Source organism: Plectropomus leopardus, chromosome 7 (genome assembly GCF_008729295.1).
Source record: "Plectropomus leopardus isolate mb chromosome 7, YSFRI_Pleo_2.0, whole genome shotgun sequence".
Classification (NCBI taxonomy): domain Eukaryota; kingdom Metazoa; phylum Chordata; class Actinopteri; order Perciformes; family Serranidae; genus Plectropomus; species Plectropomus leopardus.
Window position 1 is genome coordinate 15,030,497 of NC_056469.1, and position 16,944 is coordinate 15,047,440.

The window sequence follows — 16,944 nt, forward strand, 5'->3', positions numbered from 1 at the left end:
CAACTCATGTTTGACCTTCTTATTTACAATAAATAATATTAATAAATAATTAAGTATTAATGCAATTCATAGAGCAAAAATATTGTTGCTCAGTGTTAGAAAAAATGCAGGTCATTGTTGCCTATTATTAATAGCCTGTTACCAAGTCATACATTCATACAGTAAAATAATGACTGTATAAACACTCAGGGGCAGCTCAAAGGGCTAACATTGTGCCATACACACACACATATTGGTTTCTCATGCCTCCTCATATGTTGGACTCCCAAACGTACAAATTCTGAATCTTTTTCTAAAAAGGATAGACAGAAAAAATCCCCATTCATACAAAAGCCACATGTATGTGAAGAGGTGAATCAAACTCTCTTGATGAGGCAATTCATTGTATTTTTTAATCACAGACACATCCATGTCTGTTTTTGGTTATTAAAAAAAACAAAACATTAATTCAATTCAAACTTTATGGAGTTTGAATGTTCTATGAAATGCCTGAACCTGGAGCATATTTATCAAAAACAAACAAATTAAAAAGGCTGTATGTAAAACAAAATTGTACATGTCAATGAATTACAAAATGTTTTGGGTAATTAAGTAAAGACAGTTAGTTTGTCTTAGCTGCCTAAAATTTTCACATTTTAGGATTAAAAAAGGATTACTGTTGTGTGTCCAGAGTAAAACAGAATAGAATAAGTGGAACAGAACAGGACATTACACAATAGAATCAAACAGAATAGAATAAGTGCAACAGAACAGAACATTACATAATAGAATAGAATAGAACAGAATTGCACTAGGGTCGCCAACAAGACACCCACAATAAAAAAATCATCAGAAAATATCACTTAATACAGTAATATAAGTGCAAAGGTTGATACAACTACATTAAATCCTCCCACCATAAACATATTTTAATGCAGTCTGTTTTTATTTTGGTTGCATTTGGTACACATGACCCTTGTGTATGTTTTTGTTTAGCAGTGCAAGCATCCCCGTGGTTTTACGGCTATGCCATGACAGATCTTAATCCTCACAGACAGCAGTTTAAAGTGTCACCAGTAGGTGTCGTAGCTCTATAGCTGATAGATCAGAATGAAGCCGTTTGTTTCTGAAAGCAGACTGTCATGCTTCAGAGTGATGGCTGTTTAAAGAAAATGCATATTTATAGATCTAAGTGTTGTTACATCCAACAAGATGTAACTTCTGTGCACTTGAAATACTCTCTGAAGTCTCAGCAGCTGCTGCTTGTTTTTTTTTTTTTTTGGTCTCCTGTCATCATGTTCTGGTGGCTGACTGAAGCTGCTTCACCGCTTTTGTCTCCATCTCCTGCATCCCTGTCAGTCACTCTCAGGACTCGGACCCCTATCATTGCCACATGGGAGTAGCACTGGTTGCCCCCTCGCGGCCTGAGTTCACTAATCTGAACTCTGAACGAGCCTGTAGGACTGACAGGGTATGTAGATGTCCTTTGGGAAAATAATAATGGCGATGGAGAGCAAAACCTCGGAGGGGGGTCTTTCCATGTCAGAGCTTCCTAACAAAACGCTCTCTCTCTCTCTCTCTCTCTCTCTCTGAAACATCAAAACAGGCACAGGCGCATTCCTGTGCGCGCGTAACCGGCGTGCAACGTGAACGCTTTAAGCAGAGAGGGTCTCAGTGGGAACTTGAAGACTGGAAACTCATTTCTAGTCATAATAGAGATTAGTCTATTTAATGAAAGATGTTTTAAGATAGACACCATAATGAAAACATACAGTTTTCAGTCACTTCTTCATCTTCACGTGGCCAAATGACGCGAAAGAAAACACGAAATATGTGTTAATTTACTTTTAAGGCTGGTATATTGACAAATGTATCTTAACATCACAGTATATATCATTGTGTTATCAAAATGATATGAGTAAAACTGATGACTTAATTGATTCTATAAGTTTGTTGTTGATTCTTGTTTAACTCTGCATCAACTGTCACGTCTCAAGCGTTCAGGGGAAATGATGAACACATTTTGTGCATGCAGGATCTGGAGATGGGATCGGCTGACGGCGGGGGGAGCAAACTCCACCCAGCAGATAGGATCTCGGGCAGGCGGAGCGGGGAGCAGCCTTGCGCCGAAAGGGCTCTGGCTGGTTGGTCGGGACGCCTGACAAGTCCCGCAGAAAACTTCAGAGGGGCAAAGTCCAGCCTGCGCGTGAGGGAGACGGCGTGTAAGTTAATGTGTGAGAGCGTGCCGGGAACTAAATCACATGTCATTTTAAAGAAATGCTCCAAAGATGGCGGTGGTAATAGCGACGGGAGTTTCAGGTGCCTCCGGAGTGCAAAAAAGTGGATTTGTGGAGGTTTTGGTGCGGGAGCGGTGGCACAAAGTTTTGGTCAACTTGAACGAGGAAGCGCTCACGTTAAGCTGCGAGGAGAGCTGCGTTAACGACAACGTGATCGACAGTGTCAACTCCAACGGCGTTACCAACGGATCCTACCTTGACAACAACAACGCCAACTCCAACAACTGCCCCCAAAATGTGCGCACCGCGTTCACGGACCTCCCGGAGAGAGTGCCCGAGGCGATCGCCAACAGAAAGCGGTGCGTTAAGGTGACCAAGCAGGAGATCGGGGGACTTGGGATCAGCATCAAAGGAGGGAAGGAGAATAAAATGCCCATCCTCATCAGTAAGATATTCAAGGGGCTCGCAGCGGACCAGACACAGGCTCTGTACGTCGGGGACGCCATCCTGTCCGTGAACGGTGTGAACCTGCGGGACGCGACCCACGACGAGGCTGTTCAGGCGCTGAAACGGGCCGGGAAGGAGGTGACGCTGGAAGGTAGGCAGAGTGTGAGTGAGGGCATGATAGAGGAGATGGAGTGTGTGGGTCAGGGAATCCCAAACTTTTTTCATTCCACGTACATGCCCTCAATTTATCCTATGAAGATCTTATCTTAGGAAGCAGTACCTGGGGAGATAAGAGTTAATTTGGGCTGTGCAATATGGAGAAAATCAATATTACCATTTTTTTTGCAAAATACATCCTTATTGATATTGCCTCAATGTTGTATTTGCCGTGCTTTCACAAAATATTTACATATTTTTATTTTTTTAATATATATATTACTAATTAACAGTAATGTGGATATAATGGCTAAGTGTTTTAAGAGTAGGGCTGCAACTAACGATTAACTGTCCATTAATCTGCTGACTATTTTTTTGACTAATCAGCTAGTTGTTTGGTGAAAAAAATGTACAAAGCTTAAGATGATGTCCTCAAATGTCTTCTCTTTTTGTCCACATTCCAAAGAAATTAATTTTACTGTCTTAGAGGAGGAGAAGAAAGAAAGAAAATATTCACATTTTAGAAGCTGGAATCAGAGAATATTTACTTACAAAAAAAAACCCCAAAAAACCTCACACCATCAAATTAGTCAGCGATTAATTTAACAGTTGACAACTAATTTATTTGTTGCAACCGTAGTAAAGGCAATTAATAGAGCAAGAAGTTCAGAAAAAGACATCACTTTACTGTAATGTGGCCCTTAAAAACAGAAAAAAACAGCTTATACAATATTACAATATCCAACTTTTAAGATTATATCTATTTCATATCACGATATAAATATATTATTGATATATTGCCCAGCCCTGAGTTAAGTGTTTGTGAATTTCAGCTTCATTTTTACCGAGACCCAGTATAACCTCACTCAGAGATCCCTAAGGGAACTCTGGACCTTAACATGCATGGGAACCTCATCCTTCAGCGAGGCTGAGAGTTTATCATCCCTCATGGCTGCCAATTTCCTAGACTGGTGTTGAGCGTTTTTTTGCATATCATCCAGCAGGTCAGTCAATGGTCCTCAGGCCACAAAGTGCTGCAAATTTCCCATTCTACCTGCCAGTTGATTGCATTCACTTTGCATCTCAGGCGCAAATCACTCCCTGATTAGAGGAACAGAATGAAAAGCAGCGGGGCTCAGAGTGTTGAAGGAATGAAAAACCCGGCTGCAGGGAGTGATTTTCTTTCCATTAAAGAAAGGAGGTACTGTCTAATAGCAAGAGCGAAGAACAAAGGGTGCTGTATTTATTGCCGCAGCTTACATTATTCATATCTCATTTCATCAAATTTGTTTTGTTGTTCAAATATAATGTCAAAGTTTGTTGTCAACAAATGTATTTAATTTACAGCAGGAGGGGGACAGAAACTTTACTTAATCCCATATGTCAGGGTTGTCCAAATCTTTCTTAATAGGGGCCAGATTAGATCATGTTAAAATACCTGGGGGCCAGCTGCTTCTCGCATCATACGGGTAATTAAAAAAAGTCACAGTGGTAACCGTTAGTTTGCTTATTTACTGTCTGTTTATGAAAACACATCAGTTTTGCCTACATAGTTCCTACTTGGTGCATGTCCACAAACTGTCTGATTGTCCTGCCATCATGAGGTGACTGAAAATAAAGGGCTATTTAAAATCAGTCCACAATTGGCCCCCAAGCCAAAGTTTGGACATGAGTGCTGAATGTAGTGCAACTTTGCGAGACACTCAAGGTTTAGTACATAGGAAACAGGTGACTAACTGGCTGCTTATTGCACAGAAGCACAGTTCAGATTTCTAAGGAAGCAGTTATTATGCAACCAGAGGTGCCATGGGAGATTCATACAAGGTCGAACTCTTATCGTCTCTTTTCCCCTCATGTTCAAACAAATCCAGCTCTACATCTCCTCAAGTGTCTCTCTCATATACACACACACACAGACACATATGGAAAGGCACACAGACCCACTTGCTTTCAACTCAGTCATGCGAGCAGTGCAGCCAAATTGTGTTGTGCAGTTGTTTTTAGCCAAAAGTGAAGATGAAAATTAGGCTGATGGCTGGCAGATTCCACTCTGAAGGATGAACATCATTTTACCCCCATAACACACACACACAAGTACGCAAACATGCACACACATTCACACACCGGAAAATGTTGCACACAAGTGCCCACTTCTGAGTTTTTTTATTCCTGTTCCTGTGAGGACTCATGGACCCGAGATAGTAAGAACAAAGTGTCTCTCGCTCTCCCTCTCTCACTCTCTCTCCCTTTCCCTCTCTCTCTCTCTCACACACACACAAACACATGTGCATACTCTCTCAAACACACATACGCACTCTCTCCAACTCACATACGCATACACATGCATGGTGATGATCCTTCCCAGGGGGACACAAGGGCTATAATACTGCAAAGGAAAAATCAGGTCCCAGCTGAAAACTTAGCAGATAAGAAAGAAGGAGAGAGGGAACAGAGCGGGCGGAAAGAGAGAGATGGGAGGGTGGTAGAGCTGAAATGTGAATTTAATGGGGAAAGTGCTGAGAGGGAGAGATAGAAAGAGACAGAACAGAAGGAGAGCTAACGAGGGAGGCTAAGAGGCTGATATGAAGACGGCAGGGTGGGTTAACTTAAGGGTAACAGAGAGACAGAAGTTCAACAGAACTGCAGTTTAACAGAGATCATTCGCTTTTGGCAAAGCAGCTAAACAGAGGAATAGCACAAAGTGAAAAAAGTGCATTTTCAAGTCCTTTCATGGATTTTTGGGGGTGCAAAAGGTGCCTAACATGTGGCCAACTTTCATTTCAAATAATAAGAATGCCAAAAAATGAGTGATTTACTCCTACTTTTATTCCTGAGTGTAAGCCACCCTCTAAGATGGAAAAGGAGACTGTTACATGAGGAGGGAGAAGAAACATCAGATTCAACTCTTAAGAGAACTTGTACGTCTCCTGGGAGAGCAGTGTGCATCTGTGTGTGCACCTCCGTGCAATTCGTCTGAGTGTGTATGTGACAGAGCTTGTACGTTCTTGTATTCTGTGTATTTTAATGTAGCGCTGACAAGCCATCTTGGAAACTCATTAGGATGATGGAAAACAAATTCAGCTAAAATAGGCAGCGACCACTCGCTCCAGCCTGATGCAGGCTGTAAGAGGGCAGCAGATTGGCCCCATGGTCAAAAACTGAGAACACTGTGGGTGCAAGTCCCAATGTCAGAGAGCATCCGCTTTGTTAGAGTGTCCCCTGAGCGAGACGCTGGCTCTCTGCTGGCTCCTTTCTGTGGCTCAGCATGCAGTCTGACAAGTCAAAAGTGAATTTCTCTTTGTGGTCAATTAGGGTTCTGCAGCTGTGCCACAAAGCTGCTATAGAAACCCCATCAGTGCTGTTAAGGAGGGTCCAGGGAAGGATCTGCTATACACAAATAATTTCTTTTGTTACAACCTGATGGAAAACAATAAGTAATAGTAACAAGTGTGTGGTTGTACACAATATTGCCACTTTACAGTGTGGAGCTTAAACAGTGCACTGCAAATAAAGCCATTAGATGAGATACTGAAGTCCACTTGGAGCACAGCCAAAAGCTGGGCATGTAAGATTTGAGCCTGGGTTGTTGTTGTTTACTTCCAAAATCCCACAGTACAAGTAAATTGTCTGTGATGCAAAACCAGTGCTCACAATGCCTCTGTTCACACTGTGCGACTGGTCGTAAAACCACGATCTCAGTGCTCAGACCATATGGACAAAATAAAAAATAAATGGGTCCGTCTGTCCCTGCGTACTGCTCTGGCTGTTGACAGTTATCCATAAAGATTTGTTTGAAAGCTCAGAGGCTGTGGGAAGGTATAAGTATTTGGTTGTTCATTTTTTTTAGGTGATGCAGGCACAGAACAAGCAAAGGATGTTACAAAGTCAATAATATGTGGGAGAAAAGAACAATTGACAAAACAGACAAATAGGCATAATGGCATGTTAGCACAATGCATATTGAGGCTGTTGAGTGGCTCTGTGTGTGTGTGTGTGTGTGTGTGTGTGTGTGTGTGTGTGTGTGTGTGTGTGTGTTCTGTTGGCCAATATGGGGGTGTCTATTACAGATTTGCACAAAAGTTAAGGGATATTTTTGAATATCAATAAAACACAATTGCGAGATGACTGCGTTTCCATCGAGTGATGTTATGCAACTTCTCCTCTTCGTTTAATTTCCAATACATTCTTCACAATAAAAGCCCCACATGGTTTTTTTTTTTCAATAACTTTCATTATGAAGCAACCAAAACAGGAAATATCGTTTTTATCTGCAGCGACTTATTCTGCCTTCACGTGCTCCTTGGAAATATTTTATTTATAGTAATTATGAGTTACGAGCACATGAATGGCCCTCCAAAGTCGTAAAAATGATTGGGAAATTTTGATGATATCCGAGTTGCTGACTTGTGACGTTTGTGTGACAATTCAGGGCAGCAGAAATGGCGGACAGTGGAAAAACAGTGTCAACAAATGACAATAAAAAATGAAATATTTCTTAATTTTGTTCCTATAGCTATCATTAACTTGTAGTAGTTACACATTTTAGTATCTGCAACTATTAGCTGTAACAAGTAAGCAAACTTTTAATTATAAAGAATGCCAGGCGAGTATACTAACACTGATAAAAAGGTTCATTTATAACACAAGTTGCCAACTTGAGATCATGAATGCATAAAAATGGTGGGCAAAAGTCAATGTTTGGTCAATGGTAAGAAACCCTTGTATTTGTTTATGTATTAAATCTAAATTTTTAACTTGCATGTAAAAACTGTTAAATGGAATTTTTGAGTACGTCCAGCCAAATCAAGATAGTTTTTTTTCCCCAAGTAATTGGTCAGCTCTAATGCCTACATTACCTATAATGCAACTCAGTTCATTGTTGCCAAGGCAACTGCTGGCTTGTATTTACATCACAGTGCAAAGAGTGTATTTAAAAAAAAAGATTCAATTCTAGCACAGAATGAGATGTTGCAACTTTTTAATCTCAAATCTTTCTTAAAAAGCAACATTGTTAATCACAACTCAAGTAGATAGTCAAACTTTCACGAACACACTCGACACGATCTCCCCTGCGCTATATTGGTTAGCATCTCTTCAGCTCTGAAGATAAATAGTAGTTGAGCACTTTATTTCTGTGATAAACAGAAGTATTTTTCAAAGAAAAGCTTTCAGTGAGCAGAACATAAACTGCAGCCAAAATCCCGACTCTCTTTTAGAGTTGTACAGCGACAACATGGATGTCTATAAGGACCAGGAAGATGCAGACTGCGACATCATCGCCATGGGTGTAAGACTACAGGCCATCACTCAACAGCTGGAGACCCTTCACCAAGATATTCACACCATCAAGAGACAGTTTAGGAGGTGTGAAATGTTGGATGAAACATTCGATGCAGCGAAGGCAGAAGAGAAATCTGCGAGGAAAATATGCGTCTGCCTTCAAAGACAAGTTAGGGTGCTGACGGACAAGGTCCAGCATCAATGCACTATTTATGATGCGTACCAAAAAATGCAAGTGTCAAATTAGTCAATGGACTCTCATCATCAAACTCTGCAGCGGAGCATTGAAGACCTCAAGGCAAAGATGAGCACCTTTGGTGATGTGCATGCCGGATATGAAGCTGAAAAGCAAAAAAATGAGGCGCAAATGAAAGCACTCAATGTCTTCTACAGAAAGAAAAGGAGGAACTGTGTGCAGCACTGCACTTACAGGAAGCAATGCACCATCAAAATGATGCCCTTCAGCAGGAACGCCAGGATCTTCAGGAAAGATCAGACCAGTTAAAGATCTTCAAGGACGAGTGCAAAAAGACATAGGACCGAATTGCCATTTTACAAAGAGAAAATGACAATTGGAGGCAGAAAATCCAGGATGTCAGTGAAGAGCTTCAGATGAGAGAGGACTGTAAGAACAAGCTCAGAGATCTGGAAGCAGAAGAGACAGCCCTGATGGAGGAAAGCACAGTCCTGAGTGCAAACCACTCTGAGGTCCAGAGAAAGCTTCACAGTGAAGAGGACTGGAAGCACATGTACAACCTGCTAAAGGAAAGCACAGATGTCGTGAGGCACACCAACATCAAAACTACTGCAGAAATCCAGACTTTCAACGACAACCTCAACACTCGAGTTATGAAGCGTTGAAGACAGAGAAGAAAGTTCTCGCCAACGAAAACGACACTCTGAAAAACCAGCATCAGAAGCTGGAGAAAAAGCTCTCAAAAGAGAGAGCTGTGGAGGAAAAAAACAACCCGGTCCGAGATCCAAGACCTGGAGGAAGACAACACCACTCTACGAGGTCAGATTGAGGTCATTTGCAGCTCTCTCCAAGCCGAAAGCTTTTTGACCAGCATATACGATTCCCTGAGAGCCGGGAAAAAAGCCTTAAAACGCCAGAATGAGGCCATTCAACAGGACCTCCAAAAGCTCAAGAAAAAACTGGACAAAGAAAGAGCTCTGGAGGCGAAGTGTGAGGTGATGAGGGAGGAGAAAGACAAGGACAGCAAAGAACTGGACGCCCTCAAACAAGAATGCTCATCTTACCTTGCTCAGGGGCCACTTTTACAAACGGACAAGACACAGGAGGCTAGTTGCAGCCACACTGTGCAACCAGTCGCTGCAGCCCCGCTGCGTAGGCCAGGCATTCACATGGGCATTTCCAGTTTGAATGTAGTGAAAGACATCCAAACTGTGGCCCAAATTCAGTGATTTGTTATTGCATGGGTTTTCTCCGGGCACTCCAGTTTCCCCCACACAAAAAAGAAAGACAAGGTTGTGTTCAGTACGTGGCCTCACATGCTACTGTCCAGCCAAAAAAACATTTCTATTTGTTTATTATTTGTTTATTTTTCTTATTGTTATTGTGGGTTTTCTCCGGTTTCCCCCACACAAAAAAAAGACTAGGTTGTTACTGTTACTGTTGCTTTAAACTGTTGCTGAAAAACTATTCCTATTTGTTTATTATTTGTTTGTCTTTGTTATTGTTTTGCAGGTTTTCCCTGCACACAAGCTTTTTAAATTTGGCAGTAAAAAAATAAATATAAAAATCATGTAACACATTTGTTGTAAGTGTCAAATGTAAAAATATGGATTGTAGTTTCTTTGTATGTCTCTTGTCATCATGTACTGTCAGAGGTCAACACGGTGAAAATTGTTTAAATCACCTTCATGCCTGATGAACTTTTCCCAAGAATTTCTTATAAACATGGTTTTCAGACGTTCGCTACGGGAATTGATTAATTACCCCTGTTTAGGGTTTTTGAGAACCCAGTTGTAAAACAGAGTCAAATACGCAGCTCTATTTGCATTTATTAGAGTTTTAAGGATGGTTTGTTTATGGTTTCTGAGCTTTTCTTAAGGGGAGTTAGATCTCTGGCACCGAACTAACCCAAATTATAAATACTGCCACTATGCCAAAAACCATCCTCTATGCTTTAAAATCTGTGAATTACTTTTTTGCAAACAAAAATATAAATTTCTTCATGCATTGCCCACATATAAAACTGAAATGTTAAACACAATAATCAATTATTTTGTGTAATAATAGAAAGTCAAGTTGGTGGTGAAGAGAAAAGTCACATTCATTTTCACACATACACAAAATATCTCCATGGCTACAGAACTTTGTTACACATGGGGAAATCTGTGCGCACACAGTTCTTTCATGCATGCAGAAAATATTTCTGCAGCTACAAAATATTGTTACAGCCTCTTCAAATACTTAGAAAAGCACTGTATAAGAACTTTTTATAATAATTATCATTATTTTTATAAATCATATGTGCGCACAAACCTTTTTTATACATGTACCAAATAATTCTTCAGCTACAAACTTTTTTTTCATATTCAACTTACATGTGGGCACAAATGTTTGAGTGTGTGTGTATGTGTGTGTGTGTGTGAGAGAGAGAGAGAGAGAGAGAGTGCGTGCAAGTGGGTTGGTGAGGTAGAAAGGAAAGGTAGGTATTAGTTTGTTTGCTAGTGGAGGTACAGTTCACAATAATGTAGCAGTAGATGTCACAAAGAGAGCTAAAAAGTCAATTTCTGCAAACAGTCTGATAGTAATCAACAAACTAGCTGTGTATCAGCTACACTGTATGATTAAGAAAAAAAACAATGGCGGAAGTCAACTTGAAGCTCTACTTCAACTGTCAGCCTGACGCCGGCTGAACAAAATTTTTGACTTGTCAGAAACTCATTCAAACATCTAATGGCCGGTCAGCAGCAGTTGATTAGGCCATGATTGGAGCCTGCTCCCCGCTGTACACTGCATGGCAAACAATGCCTTACAAAGCTGAAATTTGGTCTGACTCTAAAATGAGTCATGCAGCTCAAATATTGGGTCAGAAACAGGTTCAAATTCTACAGTGACCAGCAATCAGGTGACCTTTCTTGGTCGCTTGAATAGAAAGGAGCCATTGTTAATGTTGAGAAACACCTGTGCTTTTTTAGCTGTGACAAGTACAAATGTCTGCTGTGAAAATGGCTTTTGTCACATTCCTTGGGTAGGAGGTTGTTTGGCAAACTGTCAGCACATCCTGGTCCTACAAGAGAGCAGCTCCAGGCCACACACGCTACCTCAGTATGATTCAAACAAAGTTGTTGCTGAGTTGTCCAAGCAGTGTCTGAACCCTGTCTCCCTTCAGGTTTAGGACATTAGACTTAGAGGGAGTTGTAGCTTTGAATTTTTTGCGGCTTCTTCAAAGCAATCTGACAAGCTTCGTGCAGCGATTCGCATCTTTCACAGCAAACATTTTGACATGTCATAATAGGAAAAGCACGAGTTACTAACATCCTCCATTGAAGTGTCCCAGTAGGCAATGACAGAAACCTTAAAAGTAAGGGAGATAAGAGAAATTCAGCCATTATTTTTTGCTTTTTTCTACTGTGTCATGTCAAAATGTCTTACATAAAAAAAGGCTAATGGTCAGGTGTGTGGAGGAAAGAAAGTATACAAGATTCAAAAAAACTTCAAAAAGGCCCAGCGTTCTTAGTCATTAGATCCTGCCTTCTCTCCCAACATCACTGTCCCATAGAGAACCTGTGAGACACCCTGGATGGTAACATCAACAACTTCATAAATCCCTGGAGGATGAATCAGAGAACCTTACGGGCGTCAGCTGTGGCTGCAAGAGATGGTCACACAAGGATAACTGTTCTTAATGTTCACAGCTGTCTCCATTCTGTCCTCATTGCACATTTATTCTGCTCCCATTGTTTTCATTTTTGTATTGTTTTATGCAATGGTGATAGAAAATCCAGTCCAACCATGGGGGTGTTAAGTCTGTTTTGCCTCAGCATGAAGACCAATTTTATTGAGATAAAAAGAGATGAAAAGAATTCCTTTGGAGAATTATGTCACTCAGTTCACTTGTGTTTACAATTAAAACTGGATATAGGCCTGCTCATGTGAAAATGGTTTCCAAATTTAGATTACGGAGCATTTTAAAGCCAGATGGAAATATAAATGATGTCTACCCCACACTGGAGCATTTTTGTATTTTGCTGATTTCACCTGTGTGATCGTTAATAGAAGGCTGAACAAAACCCTCCCAAGGTTTGGTTGCTGCTAAAAGGCTACACTGATTTTCACTGATCTCATAGTATAGGTGGTCAGTAGCCAGTGGTGTTGAGAATACTCAGGGCCTTTTTCATTTTTACTGTAAAGTGCTAAAACAATTTGTGCAGTTTTTTCCCCAGTAACCTATATTTTTGTAGATGGGTACTTTATGTAGGTGTGGAATGTATTAAATAACTACTTTTGGAAAATAACAGCATACACAAGGAATGTGTATGAGAGATGATCCAATAACTTTGTTTGGATCCTGATAGTGGTTAAGATACCTGAACTTGCATATCCGCTGATGTCAAGGCCTACTGATACGATACCAAGATATTTAACATTTAAAATAGTAAACAGTTGTGTAATGGCAATGTTCTGGAAATCAATTCTTCTTTCCTGCTGTAAAAAAGTATTTTTTATTTGCTGTAAAGTTCAAATTGCTGTGTAGGCTACTGTTATAGAATGGCAAAGTGGAACTGATTTCCAGGAAAACAGGTGTTTTATACGGGTGTGAAGAAGTAAAAAAACAGTGTTAGGCTCTAAATGAAGTACACTATGGTCGCATGATGTATCGTCGCCACAACAAGACTGTAATGCTGTCTTTAGCGTGATGACGTCCTGTAGACTCATTTAGCAGAAAAGGGCTGCAAGACAGAATCGAACCCGGGCCGCCGCAAAGGACTCAACCGACATGGGGCGCATGCTCTACTCACTGAGTTTGAGGCCGCCCCAGCAACCGCCTTTTGAAAGACACATAAAAGCATCAAATAATGTGGGTTATTTATTGACATATTTTATGTCAGATAAAACCCTTGAAATCTCTTAAGCTTGTGTTAACCACAGACCTTTCAGGTATCTAACCTAAAAAAAAACATTTAAAAAACCCACTGACTTTGAAACACAGGAACCGGAGGTGCTAAAATGCTAACTCAGATCCGGGTTTTAGGATTCATACCATGGGCACTCTATTGAAACATGGTATTTAGGAATCTAAGCCTTACAGTTTATGTTACTTTATATGAAGCAACCTCACATTTACTGTCAGGTTAAAGCTAACCTTGCAGGTGAAGGAAGTGTCACTTCTGCCCTGCTTTGTTGTTGCTGTGCCTGTCAGGCTTTCCGCATCCAATTAACAGTGTAAACCATGTTGGATTTACAAACAAAATTCTTAAACACTTTTGAAACAATGTATTTGTGATTTTGGACAGAGGCAGACAAGCATGAAGCCCAAAAAGCCTTAACGTGAGAGCAGAAGAAAAGAAGAACTGAAAGTCAGAATACAATAAAGAACATCTGCCACACTTCAGCACACAGGAAATGAGTCAGTGTCCTGTACGCTCCCAAGCTGATCTCCTAACAAGCAGTACCTGTCATCATCTGACATCTGGATGGGTATGTCTGTGAGTGTGTGTATGTGCTTCTGTCAGCAGTGTGATGCAGAGTGTGTGTATAGGAGCCTGTGTGTGAATGAATGTGTGTAATCACGTTTACTCATCAGCAGTGTAGTCTAGACCGATGCTACAGTCAGTATATGTGATTGAGTGTGCAGAGAGTGTGTGTGTGTGTGTGTGTGTGTGTGAGAGAGAGTCGATGTGTCTACCAGCTGCCTGTTTATGTCATTAGAGAAACTATCATCTCCTCTGCTTCTGTTTGTGGAGTCTGACTCAGAGCGGATGATGGTGGTAGTGATGATAATAACAACAACTGTAGCGTTGCAGTAGTGGTTGTTGTGGCGGAGATAATAGATTCAATCATTCATTCCCCTGTGAATGTTTATACAGCCAAAACAAAGCAGAGACAGGGAGTTAAAGCTCATCCTGTTGGCTTTGTTTGAAGCAGACAAAAAGTCCTTTCCCCTCCAGGTGTAAGCGTTGTGTTTTTGCATATTGTGTTTGTTTTGTCCTAGTTTTCTTGTGCTGGTCGTCATAAATTAAGCCTCTCAGTGGCTAAATACTTTACTTTAATGCTTGATTTGGGAATTGAAAAAGATTCAACAGGATGACCAAAAATGACCCTCATTAGGAAGTCTGTTATGCAGCTTCATGCACTTCTGTTGAAACTGTGTCACTGTGGATGAGTCAACCTGAGTCGACTGTAGAAACTACCATCTGTTCACACGTTCCGTGGTTGTGGTTTTGGGTAAATATAGTGGTTTATGTTGCCATTTATAGAAATAACGGAACATGTGACACACAGCTCAGTGGTTTTTAGATTGATGATAATTGAGATAAAATATCGTGCCTCTCACTTTTTCCACTTTTTTTTTCTGCCAACATCCTTTGGCCTTGTGAATAGTTGCCACTGCATATTTTGGGTTTTGTGAGAATACATTGAGAAAAGTTTAAAAATTGAGGACCAGGACAAAAGAATATACATAAGACTCTGGTTAAAAGGATGTTGCACATTTTTTTTGACAACTTGTACAGTAGTCATAAGCGATATATGATATGCAGATAATAAACACAGTACAGCTTTTGTTCCTTCAGAGGTTAAATGCACTAATTCACCAACAGCCCTTAGTTACTGTTGGTACGCCCCTCAAGCTTTCATTTCTCATGGCACATAATGCTCCACTGAATCCAAACTAACCCTTTATAATGCCAAAGTCACACAATAACACAAACTAACTGATAGAGGCAAAGGTAGACCAGCAGCTCCTCACTAATTTTAAGTGAGGTAAAAGTACTGTTTGTGTTAACGGAGTCGTGCTTTGGAGAGAGTGTAGTTTCACTTTCAGTTCAGTTTTAAATACTTGGAAACATTAAAGGTGGACCCCTATATGGACTGAATTCATTCAAGAATTCAAGAATTTTCTGTTTCTCTGTGCTACACACGATATTGTGAAAAAAGACTGAGGTTAAAGAGACACAGTGCAGGAATAACTACACAGATATGCTTTTGAACAAAACTGTAACCCCACAAATAAATGTAGTTAGATGCTGCTTGGCCTTGAAAGTACAGTAAGGCTAGTTTATTTCTATTCAGCCTATTAGCTGGACATCCCCATGATTGCATTTCATGTTAGAAGAGATTAACACACTGTATTTGTATTCTTTATAATTCTGGTCTTGTGTTTTTGGTTTGTAAGTCTTTAATTGCCTAGTATCTTACTGTAAGCACATGCACAACACTTCAGCATGTAGAGAAATGTCTTGCTGTTATTCCACATCCCCATTCTATATTAAAAGTACTATCGTGGAAAATGGTTATAGAGTTGTCTTGCCTCTAAATCAGTAATAGAAATAGTAACAGTTGCAAGAGGACATCTCTGGGGAAGGGACAGTAAACTCATTGACCAAGGGAGACTATTTTCCTTTGCAAAAGAAAAACAATGAGGTCTGGGTGCTCAGTGAATTATTGTAATTATGCCATTGATATTGCATATAATGTGCTGCAGACGTGTATGTTATGTGACAAACTAAAGGCCAACGCTTCTTTTGTTTCCAGAACGCCGGCATGTTGTCTTAAATCACACACTGGGGCGGCATGATGCTGCCATTGTTTGGTTCTGTATAAAAAAACAAAGGTGACACAAAGAAGGGACTCTGTGTAAAGAGGGTTTATGATTTAACAATCACTATTCAAATGAGGGGTTTGGCAAACAGTCAATTTTAAGTCACCTGGACAAAAGCATCTCCTAAAGGGTAAAGGATGGTATATAATATGAGGTAATGATTTATGGCCATCACTGTAGTTTAACATATTTGGGAGATTTTTGGTGTTTAATATTCAGATTATTGTTTAGTGTACGGAGATGTCACATTGTGTTGTAAACATCTATTGTAATTGCTTCTCCATATTTGACTTTTTGGAAAATAAGCTCTTGAGAACTTCTTGTCTTTCTGTTTTCAGTATACTTGTATACACACATAAAACGGTGACCCAAATGTCCACACTCAAATTGTTATGACCCTATTAACAGCCTGAACAATATATTCTGATGTTATATGCAAGACCTTTGACATTAGCCATTCATTTCCTTAAATCTGCTGATTACAGAATAGTGTGTCAACTTACTTTGCTATCTCTTCCAAAATATTACATTTGAGCAAATATCGTCATCAGATAAAAGTCTTCTTTCTTATACACATATTTCATGCCTCCTCCTCTCTACTCACTCAAAGTAACAAGCTTCCAGAGTTCACAACTGTTTGACATCAAGTTCAGAGCTCATTGAGTAATTCTGCCCACGCGCATTTCAAGTTGCGTTGGCAATTCCCTCTATGAGAAGGTCCTCCACCTTAGTGACTGTTCATTGTTCAGTGAAGGTGATATTTGAACTCTCTGAGATATTGGTCCAAATCTTACAAAAAAAAGCCTTGAGGGTGGATTTGTAAAGGCCTTTTGTGCTGCCGTAGTATCCAGCTACCTGCTCAGTGCCGACAAGGAGGAAAAGCCTTCATTCTGCAATCAGAGGACCTTTTTTCTTGTTCTCTACCTCTTTGACCTGCTGTGTTCTCTTTCCAGCTTCTACCAGCATTACACTGTCTACTTTCTCTCCCACAGGCTTAATGACAGGAGGGTTCTTTTTTCCTTTGGTACATTTTCTCACCAAATAAAAATCCC

At 40.3% G+C, this 16,944-nt stretch overlaps 1 protein-coding gene across 1 annotated transcript in view; it reads left to right on the top strand.

Moving 5' to 3' along the window:
- Nucleotides 1-2,076: 2,076 nt before the first annotated feature.
- Nucleotides 2,077-16,944, top strand: part of sntb1 (syntrophin, basic 1) — a 51,762-nt gene continuing 36,894 nt past the window's right edge. The window contains exon 1 of the mRNA XM_042490817.1: nt 2,077-2,814. Coding sequence (XP_042346751.1) covers nt 2,268-2,814 — 547 coding nt within the window. The 5' untranslated portion in view covers nt 2,077-2,267. The remainder of the gene's footprint in view (nt 2,815-16,944) is intronic.